The sequence below is a fragment of the Orcinus orca genome, chromosome 4 (genome assembly GCF_937001465.1).
Source record: "Orcinus orca chromosome 4, mOrcOrc1.1, whole genome shotgun sequence".
NCBI lineage: Eukaryota > Metazoa > Chordata > Mammalia > Artiodactyla > Delphinidae > Orcinus > Orcinus orca.
Window position 1 is genome coordinate 107,438,648 of NC_064562.1, and position 17,051 is coordinate 107,455,698.

At 35.2% G+C, this 17,051-nt stretch overlaps 1 protein-coding gene across 2 annotated transcripts in view; it reads right to left on the reverse strand.

Moving 5' to 3' along the window:
• The window catches only part of SLIT2 (slit guidance ligand 2), a 386,109-nt gene that overhangs the window by 55,258 nt on the left and 313,800 nt on the right, over positions 1-17,051 (reverse strand). For both annotated transcript variants that reach the window (XM_012531743.3, XM_012531741.3), the window contains 5 exons: positions 14,888-14,956; positions 12,167-12,238; positions 11,394-11,465; positions 9,526-9,597; positions 6,638-6,801 (listed from right to left, as the gene is read on the reverse strand). In XM_012531743.3, coding sequence (XP_012387197.1) covers positions 6,638-6,801; positions 9,526-9,597; positions 11,394-11,465; positions 12,167-12,238; positions 14,888-14,956 — 449 coding nt within the window. The remainder of the gene's footprint in view (positions 1-6,637; positions 6,802-9,525; positions 9,598-11,393; positions 11,466-12,166; positions 12,239-14,887; positions 14,957-17,051) is intronic.

The window sequence follows — 17,051 nt, forward strand, 5'->3', positions numbered from 1 at the left end:
GTGTTTTAAGTTTCTGCAAGCCAGCAAGGGGGAGGAATTCACTAGGTGAATGGAAATATGAATCTGAAGTTCATAAGAAAAGTCATGGCTAGATACTTGAAGCCACAGGACCAAAATCAATTAAATTAACAGGGCTAAGGAGAGAACCCCACATATGTCAATATTAAAGAGTGGGTAAGAAAGAGATGTCAGCAAAGGAATGAAGAGGCAATGGGAATGTACAAGAGGGAGCAGTGGCCACTACTGTCTAAGATGAAAAGAGGGCAAATAAAGAAGCTAAAAAGAAGCTATTGAAATGGGCAAGAGGGAAGTCACTGGTATCCCTATAGTTTCAGTGGAGGGGTAGAGATGGTCCCTAGGTGATAGGGGGGTTAAAATCCTACAAATTTGCATTTTATAAATGGTTAAACAAAAACACGAAGATGGGTATTACACCTCTGGGATTCCCTGGCTTGGCCATTTGCTACACACACATATGATCTTAAGCCAGTAAATAAACTTCTTGAAGCACACTTAAAAGAAAAAGAGCAATAATTACTTCATGGAATTATTGTACCAGAGATGATATAGATGTATGATATTTAAGAATGGAATACAAATCATTAATTCTCATCACCTATTAAAATAAATGTCTGTTAAAAATTGCCCAGTGTTTTAAGTTTTTTAAAAAGTATAATGAAGGGCTTCCCTGATGGCGCAGTGGTTAAGAATCCGCCTGCCAATGCAGGAGACACAGGTTCGAGCCCTGGTCTGGGAAGATCCCACATGCCGGGGAGCAACGAAGCCCGTGCGCCACAACTACTGAGCCTGTGCTTTAGAGCCCACGAGCCACAACTACTGAGCCTGCGCGCCTAGAGCGCGTACTCCGCAACAAAAGAAGCCACTGCAATGAGAAGCCTGCGTACCACAACGAAGAGTAGCCCCAGTAGCCCCCACTCGCCGCAACTAGAGAAAGCCAGCGCACAGCAAGGAAGACCCGACGCAGCCAATACATACATACATACATATGTACATAAATAAATACAATTTATTTAAAAAAAAAAGTATAATGAAAAACAGCCCTTGTTTGTTTTTCAAAGATGGTGCTTTTGGCAAATAACTATGTAGAAACCGGAATATTTTCTTTAGTCAGCGAGCAAATCTTACTCCCCCAAAGCTAAGGTTATTTCAAATTTATAACTATGTTCTAGTGATACTAATCTGAAAATGTAAAAAGGATTTGACCAAGTTTTAAATACTATTTCAAAACAGATCTAACTAGTAAATTTTTCATTTTTTTAGGTTAAATTATTTAATCACCTTCATACTTTAATTAAATGATTAAGGATAATATTAACTAATAATTTTGAGGAAAAAAAACAAAAGACCTTGAACTTGTCAAGAACACCCCCCAAAAGGAAATGATCTCACTGGGAAAAAAAACTGACAATATTACAATGTTATTATTGAGAGATGTGGACTTTTTCCCAGAAATTCCAGAATTTAGAGGATTCTTCACCTATAAAAATAGCAGAAGAGATCAACCATGTGGTGGTGGAATGTTGATCATTCTGGGATATGAAAAGGTCCCAGGTTTCCCAACCCCTTAGCTGATCTTTACAGATAACTAATGAGGTATGTTGAGCACCACACCCCTGCCTCTTCACTGGGTTCCTGGCTACCAGACACCTGACCACTGGGGCTGCTTTCCCTGATTTGTGCTCCATTCTCAGTTCCACTTGACTCACTATAAGAGTCTCCTGATGCCCTGATGGACCTGGTGGTATTGGTTACAATTCCACAATTGTTTGGTTTGGATATACATTATTAATATTGTATATATATTTCTATCACCACACTTCCATATCGTTTTGCAATTATCCATTTAAATGTTATCTATCAGTAGAATATAAGCTCCATAAAGGCAGGGGTTTTTCTGTCCTATTTATTATTGTATTCTTAATACCTTGGATCTGTGCCTGGTGCATAACAGGAACTCACATAATATTTGTTGAATGAAAGAGGCAATATACCACTTGTTTCCTTTAGACTGTTCACTCCTTGGCACATTTAAGTGTTTAATAAATGTCTGTAAAATTAAAAGTGAACAATTTAGTAGCCTGCATAGCTAAAGTTTCCTGAACCAAGAGCAATAAAGGGAATATTAGAAATTAACAATATTCTACATTCCATGCTGACGTTTTCAATGAAAACCTGGAGAGGGAAAAACCCTTCATTTTCTGCTTGAGCATTCTAATATCATCTGATATTTAAGATGAAGACAGGACATTTGGGTTATAAGAACAAGTCATGACCATCTGCTTCCCATTCAAGAATGCCCTAATCTGGGTATTAATTAAATATGCTCTGATAATCTATTTCATTCAGTTCATTTATTTCTGTTGTGCGCTGAAACTATGAGATTATACTATAAAGAAAATACTCTGAAAAATGTAAGATAAAAATTGTATTGAAAGAATTAATTACTCAAAATAATATTATTGTCTTTTCTAGCAGAGAAAATATTTAAGTTATATTTAAATATAGCTACATAAACATGTTTTCAAATAAAGAATATTCAACTTCCTGCTGTAATTTGAAATTACATATTTACAAACTTTAATATTAGGAGTATGTACTTACATGATTTTCATGAATAAATAAAACACATTAAAACTGGCACAAAAGTTAAAATATAAAAACCTCAAATTATAAAATATTTAAAGAAGTGTAATTTTACTGCTTTCAAGCTCATAAAGCGTGTAAACTCAAAAACACAGTACTCGGTAGATTTCCCAGAGTTAATTATTTTAATGAATGGATTAGAATACTTTGTCTTTACCAATCCATTTTTTATGAGTAAATATTTCTAGCAAAGAATATGAGAGTGGTTCACAATATTCTGACAAATATCGAGAAATGCTGGCAAAGAACATTATGAGTTTCAATGTTTGCTATCTCTCTAAAATTATGTTAAGTTCTAGAGGAACTGAGTAAATCTTTAAGTTTGCTAAGTGCACTTGCACTAAATTTGTTAAGTTCTGAATGTCTACACTTCTTGTCAACTGGCCTACACCTATGCTGTCTGCTATGTAGTTTAGGATGTACCTTGAAATATGTGTGATTTGTTAATTCGATGAGTCAGTGAATATTAAATAAACTGTCACAGTTCCAGCATTTTCCTATATCACAGCTGGGCTCCTGCAGTTCCATCCACCTGTAGCTCAAGTCCTCACGCTTGCTTGCTTATCCAAACAACTGGCTTAGACACTCTTGTAAGAAACCTTTCACAGCCGCTCTCTGACAGGATTTCTTCATCTGAGTCCTGTAGCAACAGCACTATGCAATATGGTAGCCACTAGCTACATATGACTATTTAAGTTTAAATTTAAATACAATTTAAAAAATCATTTCCGCAGTTGCCTTAGCTACATTTCAACAACCACATGTGGCTAGTGGCTACCATATTGGATAGCACAGGTATGGAACATTTCTATCACTGCAGAAAGGTCTATCAGGCTACACTGATCCAGACCAAAGCATATTTCCATTCATGCTATACTAAGAACAAAAGATACTATTAATGAAGAAAAGGTCAAATCAATTAGACAAATCTTGAGTTAAACAGACATTTATGAGTATATGTATGTTTGTATTCACTGGCCTTCTGGGAACATTTAACAAATTAATGTGGGGACTTCCCTGGTAGCACAGTGGTTAAGAATCCACCTGCCAATTCAGGGGACATGGGTTCAAGCCCTGGTCCAGGGAGATCCCACATGCCGCAGAGCAACTAAGCTTGTGCGCCACAACTACTGAGCCTGTGCTCTAGAGCCTGCGAGCCACAACTACTGAGCCCATGTGCCACAACTACTGAAGCCTGTGCACCTAGAGTCCGTGCTCCACAACAAGAGAAGCCACCGCAGTGAGAAGCCCACGCACTGCACCTAAGAGTAGCCCCCACTCGCCGCAACTAGAGAAAAGCCCGTTCGCAGCAACGAAGACCCAACACAGCCCAAAATAAATAAATAAATTAATTAACTTTAAAAAATTAAAAAAAAAAGAAATATCTTCATGGAACTCTAAGATTTAAGAATTGAAGATAAACACCAGCATTTTTCAAAGTGGAGTGTGAGTATCCCTGGGTACAGAGAGTGTAACAGAATCAGTCTGCAGTTGCTCAACTTGTCTGTATACTCTTTCTAGAATCAATCTGCCCAATAATACGCCTACAAGTAAGTTTTTATGCCAGTTTCTCCTCCCCTATCTCCCCTTTGACAATCATCTCCACCTTACAAAAAAATGATATACTTCTCAGCCCACCAGAAATTTACCATGGGGCACTGCCCCAAGGAAGCATCTGAGGTTACAAAAGAATAATTTAAAACACTGGTTATTTGCAAAGTCTCTTGCAATCAATGCACATAATCCCAGAGAGGCATTTCCAATAAAATTTTAATTTCAATTTTGAATATAAATATTAGCATATTGATAAATAATTATGCTGTTGCAATCAGTGTTGCATTAAGCATTATTGACAATTAATTCTAATAAAAATTTAAAAATTCATAGATCTTTAGTGGTAGGAAATTTTAAATATTCAAATTATATACATATTTTTGGCAGTGAAGAATGATACAGTTCTCTGAGGTACTGGAAATAGAAATTCAAGGAGAAAAATCGAAGTTCGAGGAAAAAGAGCAACATAAAATATTGAGGATCTTGTTTTTGTTTCTTTTAAAATTGGCTGTGATATTTAGATTCCACAAAATACATTTAAAAGAATAATGGAAGAGTGTTGTTTTAAGATATCAATATTTACAATGCACTGTGAATTACATCTCCTGTTACCATTTATAACTATAAAATAACATCAGATGACCACTTAAAAATGTTTGGAGGAGGGAATACAGTTTTTGAAAATTCCTTCTTTCACCAACAGAACATAGCATGCCATTCCGCATCATATTTTTGCTGGTGTTTTGAAATGTTATAATAATAAAAATGGCAGCTAACCTATACTGAGAGCTATTGTGCGTAAGCATGTTTTATATATATTAAATAAATGAATCCTTTTCCCCCAACTTTATTGAAAAATATTTTACAGATATAATTGTATGTACTTAAAATGTATAACCTGATGATTTGATATACATATACACTGTGTAGTGATTAACAAGAGCAAGATAATATAATCCATCACCTCACATAGTTAACTTTTGTGTGTGTGTGGGGAGAATGCTTAAGATTTACTCTCAGAAACTTTTAAGCATCCAATACCATATTATTAACTATTGTCACCATGCTGTACATTAGATCCTCAGAACTTATTGTCCTTATAACTGAAAGTTTGTACCCTTTCACCAACATCTCCCCATTTTCCCTCTCCCCCGGCCCCTGGAAACTACCCTGCTATTCTCTGTTTCTGTGAAGACGACATTTTCTTTTCTTTTTTTTTTTTCTTTAAGATTCCACTTATAAAATCTCATCTAATCTTAAAAAACCCTTTCTGGTATGTATTATCATAACCTCTGCCTACAGACGAGGAATCTGAGCCACAGGCTGGTTAAGCTAGTAAACTAAAGTTACATAGCTATTGAAAATTGAAGCTGGGATTTAGCCCAGGTGAAACCAGGCTGGTCTTCATTCTGTGATTCACTGCACACTATTACCTACTTAGATATGTTTTCCCACCTACATGATCAAGTGTTGAAAGCTCATCTTTTCAGGTAGGTCTGCAACTTTCCCTATGCTCCACAATACCCAAGGTTTAGTTTTACCAATAAAACAAGTTTAATAAGCATTTGCTGCTTACACATTTAGAATTTTTAAGAATTTCTCTCCTCCATCTAATAATTAAAAGTGGCCCTCTTGAAACATCGAAAATTAAGGATTATAGTGACCATCTACCCTATTTTTGGTAAGAAACTTAAATCCATATATTTGACTAGAAAAAGTGGAACGATATACAAAACAAGTTTAATAGTGATTATCTTTTGGTATTGTCATTAACTGTTAGATTTAGATCTTTAGTTTCTTATCGTTTACATTTTCCTATTCTTTAGATTTTCTATGTTGGGCATAGATTACTTTTGTAATAAGAGAAGAAAATATTTGTTACTAAGCCACTGTATAGAATTCACAAGTACATAAAACAAAGGGAAAAGAAAAGGATCCAAACAAGCAAGAAACAGCACCATCAACACAGGAAGAGTGAAGCACAGGAGGTGAGTCGGAAGGTCTGGCCTGAACACTGGGGAGGGCTCATTTCTCCTTACCTGGAATCAGGAAGCCACAGGGCCCTGGCAGCCCTAGGAGCAGGGTACACATTCAGACAAAGCAAAAGCAAAATATTTCACTTGTTAGAGGCTATGAGAGGAATTTCCAGAAATTGTGTACTCTTCATTTCTCCATACATTTTAAAGAAAATTTAGTCATTTCCAATGGGTTATTTCTGTGATTTATTTCAAAATAAATTCTTTCCTTGGGCTCCTCATATAACTGCTCTGTCTTCAACAAGTATGGGAAGAAACAGTAATTATTTATTGGAGTTTTTCAGCTATACCCATGAAATCTAGCAGCCCATGGTTTTCTTTTTTCTTTTAAATTAATACGATGAAGTTTTATTTACAGAAGTACAACTGGTTAAGAACTATACCTTGACATGTAAATTTTTTGGAGGGAGTTGTGAGTAATAGTTTATCTGCCATTTCTCCAGGACCAGCACAGCGAGCAATTCCTGGTTCTTTGTATTCCGACTTTACCCAGTCGGATAACCACTGCATGTTACAATCACAGTAAAGAGGGTTGGCTCCAATTGCTCTGTAAAACAACACAACAAAAGCACACACAAGTATGGAAGCACCGTTATTATTTCCTAAGGGACCATAATTTATGGTGATGCTCAGTAGAAAATCCCTATAGATTTATTGATAAAAATTTAGAAGAAAATGGAGGCATTGGGGATTCCCCATTTTCCTGAATTATGTGCAACTGCGATTTAGTGAGTTGTCACCAGTGTTAACACCTGGCTTTACAAAGTCTCCTTGTATTTGCAGACAGGTTTATATTGTGTGCAAGCACATGCCAAATGCACATTAACACTTCCTTCATTCACCAATGATTTACTTAGAACCCAATCATTATGCCAGGTTCTGGGGACCCAAATATGAATAATATATTATTTTTAACCCCAAAAAACTCCTTCTGCAAAGGAGATTAACATAGACTCATACATACAAGTAATTTTCATTAGAAGTGGTATAGCAGAAGAATTTACAAGATAACTATGAACAGAGGGTGACTCTTCCGGGAGACTGGTGGTTTAAGAAGTCTGAGCTTTTAGATATTTAGTTTCAAGTATGTGGAAAAGGTTGGAAAGGATGTTTCAGGGTAAAGGACCAGTAAAACGCAAGAAGATAAGGAAGGGCATAAAATAATAAAGATGCATAAAGCTAGTTCCCCAGAGCTTGGAATTCCATTGGACGTTTGTCCCTTTAAAGTTTTTCATTTTAGAACTTTGGTTCCTACTCACATAAACAGTTGTAGTGATAGGAAAAGTAATCAAGATAATGCTTGATTATAAACACTAGCTATTTATTGTATCATTATGATATACAGGAATTGTGCTAAGCCATTTATATGAATTACCTCATTTTATCCTAAATAGAAACTCCATGAGATCAACATTATTAACAACCCATTTTACAGATTAAAAAACTGAGGCCAGAGACGTTAACCAATGGATTCACAAATTTGCCAAGCTTGGGCACGAGTAGTGTGTGCATAAAGTAGCATTTAAAAACTGATTAATGCTGATTTATAATTAACTTCAGATTAGTAATGTTTCTAGATATATAGTCTAAGCAAAATTATTCTATGAAGAGACTTTCAAAATATACTTACAAAACCGTAATACTTTATATTGCAGCTGTTTTAATGCCAAACTCTAGCCAAGAATTGAAGTAAATGTTATGCTCATATGTATGTCAGATTCAAACCTTTCTTTTAAATTAAAAATGAGGAAAATGATGTTTTTGAGTCATTTGATCTCATCTCTACTGACATTTGCTAAGTCCTTACTATGCCAGGAGAAACAGTAAAAACTGTGAATGGAGCATAGCTCTCTCCGGTCTGGGGTATAAAAGACAATTGCATAAAATGAAATACATGCCTAATAGGATGCATGACAAAGAAGATTCAAATTTCTCTCCCTGTTGGGGAGGAGGGTCACATAAAGGACAATCCTACTTAGCTCAAGCAGCACCTTTCCCGTAGCCTTTTCTGATTCATCACCCTAACACTAGCTGAACAGCCACTTCCTTCTCTAGGCGGCATTCCCTGCCGCAGTGCCGCAGTCCTGCACCCCTGAGCCAGGGGTCTCATTTACATGGGATCTCAGACAAGTGACTTCCATGGAGTTTGCAGAGAAGTGGCCCTGATGTCAACTTTGAGGTCGGAGCAGGGGCTCACACATGAAAAAATGGAGGTCTTGCCTCCAGGGACCTAGTAGTTTAATGTAATGGAAGGGATATTGACAGCAGCAGTCCCATTGACAAAAACCTACACTGATAACACAGCCCCTATAAGGGAAATTCAGATGTAGCATGATTGACTAATGGCTCCTATTCTCTGCCCATCCCCTTCTCTCAATTTTCTAAACTTCTTATCTTCTTGGGGTTTGGTAGACTTTGAAGAGGAGGGCAAATCCAAGAAAAAATATGGCAAGTAACCTCTTCTGGAGAACCAAGGGCCAACTGATATTGATATTTAAGCTGAAGCAGATAACTGTCACCAGGTGATGCCAAACTCAGCCTGACCCAAGAAGGCTTTGGATTCTAGGGCTGTTCTCTGAACTTCCTTCCAATTTGCCAAGGCCTTAACACTACAGCTAAAAATAATGGAACAATGGAATTTAACCCAGTTGTGTGCTTTGGACCTCATTATTAAATTGTTTTATTGTACTTCCAAGAAATATGGAGGTACAAACAGCCTGCTATGAGAGAGAATGCAAAGGAAACAAATTTCAGCCAATATGAGGATTTGGCTGTTTCCCTCTCCCACACCATAATGTCTTAAATTTTGTCTAATTTATTTCTGCATGGTGCCACAGTCAGTGCTGAGTAATATTTGCTAAATAAATGAATCCAGTTTGAGCAAATCAGGATAGGCTTCCTTGAGGAGGTGATATTTGGGATACGACTTGGAAAAGCAGGGTTTGGGCAGACTGAATTGAAGGGGAGCTGATATTTAGAATCAGAGAACATTAAAGAAAAGGCATAGGCTAGGAAGTTGGGGAGCCATGTTTGTAAGAAGAGACATTTTTGAAAGCAAAGAGAGCTCAACTAATGGGGAGTTAGGGCCAAAAGGATAAATTAAGGCTATTTTGTAGAAGGCGCCATATCTAGATTGAAAATCTTTACATCTTCTTTAAAGATGGAACCAATCACATTTTATGATGTGACAATAAAAATGGACCATTTGTTCCAAACTCACTTGCCAGGGAGAGTTTGACCCTAAACCCACATTCATGAACTAGATACTCACAGGTGTGATAATGCAGAAAGATCGTTGAAAGCACCTTCAGGCACAACTGAAATGTCATTTCCATGTAAAGAACTAAAAGCAAGAAAAAGCAAAATTAAATTTCCTATTATTTCAGGGAGTTCAGAAAAATTCCCATGCATATATGAGACTTTAGTTTATAACAAGCTTTTAAAATTAGTGTAGAAAAGATGGTATATTCAATAAATAGTCTTTACACAACTGGGTATCTATTTGGGGATGCAGAATGTTAGTTCCTTCTTCACATCATATGCATAAAGTAAATTCTAGATCGAAGAGTTAAATGTAAAAATAAAACTGAAAGTGTATTAAAATATAGACGAGCTCCTTTTTATAAACATGGGATATGGAAGGCTTTTTAAAGCCCTATATTCTAAAACTCAGAAATCATAATGGAAAGAGTGATAAATTTTTGACAATGTAAAATATATCCATAATATAAAAGATTACAAAACAATAAGGTCCTACTGCATAGCACAGGGAACTATATTCAATAGCTTGTAATAAACTATAAGGGAAAAGAGTATTAAAAAATATATACATATATATGTGTGTGTGTGTACATATATATATATACACATACACACATATATAACCAAATCACTTTGCTGCAACCAGAAACTAACACAACATTGTAAATCAACTATATTTCAATTAAAAAAAAAGATTACATATAAAAAACAGAATGGGAAATATCTGCAACATATGTAAGCTATAAGGATTAATTCCTTTGTAAAAAGACCTGCAAACTTAGAGTCAAGTGCATAAAGGCAGGTATGTTAATAAGGAAAAGACAAAGTAACCACAGAAAATGGGAACTGATACAATCAGGCTCATAGAATAAGAAATACAAATGCTCAATAAACAAAATATACTCAAATGTTCTAGTAATTGGAATTGCAAATTAAAAGAGGAATGGAAAATAATGTTCCATCTGTCATATGACAAAAATGAAAGGGTTAATAATACTCAATATTTACAAGAGTGCTTTGAAATAGGTACTCTGTTAAAATAGCATTGGTGGAAAATAAATTTGTAAATTGTTTGGGGGACAACAAGGTGACTACTTTTGGTATTCTCCTAATATGCTTGACAGTAAGATGGATGTATAGGATGTTCATTCCAGCACTGTATAGAATAACGAAAATTTGGAATCAAACCAAATGATAGTAAAGATGAGGATGCTTAAATAATTTATGGTCCCTTCATTCTATGGAACCCTCTTTACCAGTTAAACAGTTGAGGAATATTACATATGATGGAATGGAAAGTCTAAAGTCTAAAGCATATTGTTAAATAAAAATAGTCAATGACAGGCTAAGAAAAACCCTATTTATGGTTTTTAAGTTATACAGCTGTAGGCATACATATATAAATACATAAAAACAAACATAAAAAAGGACCAGAAGAGAACACTGAACTGCTTAAGTGTCAATTCTGGGGAGAGGATTGGGATTGAGGACCACATTTTATTTCATGTACTTTAAGAGAAATTTTGTATAGTAAAAATATGTTGTGTTGCATTATATAACTTTTAATGAAATTAAAATTTCCTATGTTTCTTGCAAAATTAGTTAGATCTATATAAACTACATCTTAATATCATATATTATCAAATAAGTCACCCCAGCAACAACATGTTACAAAAGAGAAAATTATGTTGTCCAAGTAAAAGCTGTTGAGAATTGATACCGTAAGATAGAATTTTCCCATTTCCAAATTTTTAGTAAATCCGAATTTATATAACCCAAAATACCCCAAAATAAACAAAGCAGTTAAATCATTAAAAAGACAACCCAAAATCCAGATGCCTGAGAAAAGAAGTATTTTGTTAAACATAAGATGCTTACAGTAATCGAAGAGACTTCAATCCATCGAAGGTTCGAGGAGGAATGCATCTCAAACGGTTGTAACTAAGAATTCTGAAAGCACACGTAAGCCAATTTGTTTTACTCAAGTATCCCCAAATGGCCAAATGTCATTTTTAAAAATAAAGCAGTTAAGAAAAGGGTTACTTTAGCATCTTATAAATTGAGAATATTGACGCATAATATCCTTTCAATCTTTGTGCTGTTTCGCCAATACAACATATTTATTTCTAAAATACAGTCTAGAATGCTTCCTACCACTGCTGTTGCTGTTGCCTCAACCGTGTCCTTCCTAAGGTGACTTCCTCTGAAAGTCTGTCTTAAGGATCTCTCCCAAACCTGCCACAAATGCAAATTATTCTTTGTTTCTTTTATAGAACCCAACATTTTTTTTTTTTTTTTTTGCGGTACGCGGGCCTCTCACTGTTGTGGCCTCTCCGGTGGCGGAGCACAGGCTCCGGCCGCGCAGGCTCAGCGGCCATGGCTCACGGGCCCAGCCGCTCCGCGGCATGTGGGATCTTCCCAGACCGGGGCACGAACCTGCATCCCCTGCATCGGCAGGCAGACTCTCAACCACTGCACCACCACGGAAGCCCCCCAACACTTTTTATACTATCTGTATTTGTTTACTGAGGTTTTTATTTGTCTGTTTCTCCCAACAGTATTAACATTCCTTGAGGGCAGAAACTCTGTCTTGTTTACCAGGAATGTCCAGTGAATTAAGGAATTAACTTAGTACCATACTTCCTACTCACAAGGTGAGGAGCTGGGTCATGTTGCTGAAGCTCTGATTAGAAAGGGTGCTTATTCGGTTGTTACTTAAGTCTCTAAAAGAGAAAAAGAAAGAAATGGAGTCTACTGTTACCATAGAAATTGACATATTAGTGATTCTTAGAAAGCAAAAGTTCTTCTTGCTCACAGTTACAGCAGCATTGTTAGGACTCAGCTTTTATCTGAAAATAACAAAACATTGGGTAATCCTCTGGGGTAGACTGTAATGTTATTCATAACTATTCATGCCCAAGCCTGCTGAAATTAGAAGTGACCATGTGCCTTGCTTTGGCCAGTGAAGTGTGGGCACCAGCGCTGCTTTCACTTCAGAGCAGAAGCTTTAGAGCTGAGACTCTTCTCATATCCCTTTGCTCCCACCTCTGCAAGGCTCCTATGTTCCACAGAGAGGCCGTACCCATTGCCTGGTCCCAGGGCAAAGACACGTGGAGGCCATTCACAACAGACACATTGGATAGGTGAGAAATAAACCTTTGTTCTTGAAAGTTCCATCAGTTACACATACTTTATCTTCACTGTCACATACAAATATTCAAACTGGATAACTGAAAGAATCCCTCATTTAGTTACATTACAATGCCATCATTAAAAACAACACCATAATTAAAAACTTTGCCTGGCAAAGTCACTGGCCCCTAGATGGTCCTTAGTAAATGTCTGTTTAATAAATGATAAGTAAATGAGAGAGATGTGGAGTTTTTATCAATGCTAAATGGGTATTTATAAGTGTAATTTGTACTACAGGTTGTAATTTATATTCAGTGAACTTGATCTTATTTTTATTATATATAATATATACATGATATATATAATATAATGACATATAATACATATTATAAATATAATATTGTAATGTATAATGTATTTTAACATGTAATAACATCTATATAATGACATATTATATGTTTAGCATTTTGCTTTAGAAAAAATTAGTAAATATATACATACATTCACTCACATATATACGACAATGTGATACACATATTAGTGAATATTCACTAATTTTTATCTAAAGCAAAATGCCAAATATATGACTAAAGGAAGATTCATGAATAAATGGAAGATTATGGGTCATAATTTATGTTCATCTATGTCTCTGTGTGTATTTATGTTCACTATATTTTTCTGAAGCAAAATATGTGAAGAAATGCAAGGTTCAGAAAAGCTGCTGAAGATTATCCACATTCCCTTATTAAAATACCAAAGTATCAGTAAAATGGACGAATGAAATTGTGAAAATGGTAGGAATGTTATAGGAGCTTTATAATCCATCTTCTTAGTTGCTGAAGTACTATGGCTAAATTTAAAAAAATAAATACATCGATACTAGCAGAAGTTACTTGCCTAGAGTTGTATAATGAGTCACTGGTAAAACCATTTCTGGATCTATAAATTCTCATTTTTCATTTCCAAACTGGTTTTAAATAATCGCATGCTGTCTCACAAATGACCCAATTCTGCTGAAGTGACCCTTTGGAAGTTGCAGCAATTTAATGGTTTATTTAACAGAACAAATGTATGTAATCAGTTCTTGCTGCTATTAAATAAATAACTAGAGGCAGAACAAGATATCTTAGAGGATGTTCTTTTTGCTTAATTTAATCATTTGTCATTTAAGCAGTTCTATACACTTCCTACGAAGTGTTTGCTTTTCACATACATTTAAGGAAAGCTGAAAAGGATCAACAGCCTCCACGTGCTTAGGGTAAACTTCACAATGAGAAACATAACATTTTCTGCTACCTAGGTTTCTAGAATTCACTAATTAGGAACAAATCCCATTTTTTCTAGGAACACTGGAAATATAAGACAGCATATTTACTCTAAAATCAGATAGATGTAAAAAAGTATTTCCCTTTATATCCATTATCGTTGCTGATTTTTTTGTTTTGTGACAAGTTTTATCAATTACCAACAAGGCTACTCTAAGTGTGACATTATATATAGTAAGATTATATCTTTTTTAAAAATATAGTGTGCATAACTAGATTGAAATGAAATGTTTGTATGTTTACATATAATCTTGTATTTACAACTTAAAGATTGTAAAAAATTGTTTACATAATGAAAGAGAGATGCTACTTTAGGAGGACATCAAACCAAACTGGTAAAAACAATTCAATGTTTTGACGTTTATACTCAGAATGTCAGTATCTTTGTCAAGTTTACTTAAATACTATATGAGTAAATATGGATTTTATAAAATAAATTTTAATACTGGAAGCCCATATGTTAATTCATAGTGTATTAAATAAGAAAATCAAGCCTAATAAACTATATTTATAATATATTCTCAGTAAAGCTATTACTATCTATTCTGTTTTATTTAAAGTCGAGAATAAAAACATTGTTTTCCATTTTGCTCTCCTTGGATTATCATAAAATAGCTCATATTCATCTTCAATAGAAGTATGCAACTTACTGCCTTTCTGTAATTCTCTGATACTTAGACTTCATTGTATTTGTACTTTGAATAGAGGAGGACCTTTTTCTAAGACGCACCATTGCCTGATTGATATTCAATGAAAATGTGGCTAGTGATCCAGAACCACAGTGAGCAAGAAGGGAAGCATCTAACTGAAGATGATTTATATAATCTGAAAGGTTCACTAAATCTTCTGCCCCTTGCTATACCCATTTTCATGAAATAAAATGAGAAGTCAAAGACAGAAAAATACATTACTCACATAAGTGTTAAATGCTTGTAGTTAGAGAGTTCCTTAGGAACCAGTGTAAACTGGTTTCCATCCAGATACCTGAAAACAAAGAAACAATATTATTTTTTTAAGAAGTAACAATAGTGAATCCTCAAATAGTTGAACAATATTTCTCTCTCAGTTGAAGCAAGGAAACACTTGGAAATTTCAGCTTTAAGATGTCATGTTCCCAGCTAGGACTGCTATTTAAGAGAAGTAAAAAACCACAGTTGTCCAATCCAGCAGAATTCTTTTGTGGATTACTTAGGCTAAATTATAAAACCAAGGAGAGACTGGTGAGTCCGATTCCTTGTGGTTTATCTAAGAAGGAAAGGCATGTATCCAACCATTTGTGTGTCAGCAAGAAGGGTCATTCAATCGCCTATATTTTAAGTCAGTCTTCAGTTCACTTGTGTTTATGTGGAAACACCACCATGAAATGCATTCACTACTGGCAGGAAGTTGCTACCACCAGCAAGACCAATCTTTGCTGCCTTACTTTGTATTAACACACTTAGTAAATAACAACGGATGATTCAAAGGATATATTTGGGAATTTGAATGCAATTAGATTTCAGTTAAAAAAAAATCTTAGAAACAGTTCTACCCTTGTACATCTGCTTGGTGATATTAATTTTAGAAGGTTTCATAGAATATCACAACATTTATCAAGTGCACAAGTACAGCACAGTAACGATACAGTAATAAGAAAATAACCACATGTAAGTCAAATTTCCCTTTCTGATTAGAGTCAGAAGAATGATCAGAAAATAAACAGTCTTTGGGCTAACAGTCAAGACACAGAAGTAAATGAATGCTTAAAGGTATATCCATGATGTCACAAAAAGAAAAATAATTTCATCTCCTCCCAAGGCTGTTCTTTCCCAGAATGTAGACGGTGATGGGTAAAAATGTCTTTCAGCAACTTGGGCCATCTGGTTATAGATGTGCCCACAAACAATTCTGCCACATTGGGCATGTTGCCCACCCTGCCCCAGGGCTGTGGCCTATCTCCAGATCCAAGGTTGAGGTTCGTATTTTTGCTGGATATAGAAGTAGCTGAGAAACTGCCTAAGATAGCTATCTATTTCAAATACTTAAAAATGAAAAAAGTTATATAAAAGGCACAAGTTATCAAAATATGTAATGAACATGTGATTAAGAGTCAGGCTTTTTATGACTTCTTATGCCTATTCAAATTTTCTGACTTCATGTTTCAACTTCTCTCCCCTTTCTTTTCTCTAGCTAAGCGTTTCTTGGTACCACTAGAGGGAAGCATAATCCCATGTACTTCAGCACTTTTCCTTTACTCTAAAAAGCATCCTAACACAAAGCTAAAAAGGTTCAGAATGTGCACTATGAATGCTTACAAGTAAAACAATCTAAGAGGGAAACTATATGGAACTGATTAAAAATAATGGATACCATTTGTTCAAAACTGTCCACCACTACATACTTATATTTGCCAAATTCTTTAATAATTTAATATAATATGCACATGGAAATTTTCTAATACATGCATATATGTTACTGGAGAGAGGGATCCTGCTGACTTGGTATGCTTCTAAGAATAAGCTCTTGGGGAGGTAAAGCTAGAATTCACAGGAGATGAGTTAATGTCTTCCTCATCTCTAAAACGTATTTTCTTTAAAAAAAGAATTACATTTAATAATTTGTAGAGGAATAGATTGAAGACTCAACTATCTGACAGAAGAAACACATAGATGGCATAGACAAATGAATCAAGCAGGTTCTCAGAAGTAATTTAACAAGGAAATTAAAAGACATTTAAAATTATTTGATGGGAATCAGGTAAAAGGACAAAGGCATGGGTCAGTTAAAATGGTAGAAGGAGGGATTTAGCATCAAAGGTGATCTAAATGTTATGCTGGGTATTATGTCCTTGGCTGGGGTGTTGTTATAATCAGTATTTTGCATATAGAATACTCTATAGGCATCTATCTTCCCAACACTGGATGGAGGGTAATCTTCTGAAATAAATACATATCAAAATAAGAATTAAGAATTTAATCACACACACACATAAAGCAGTGCTTACAGTTAACTAACAACTGTGGTTGGTAACAAAAGAGAGAAACTGAGCCCTTTACAACAGTTCAGCTTCAAGAGGGAAGGTCACACACTTTTTCTCAAA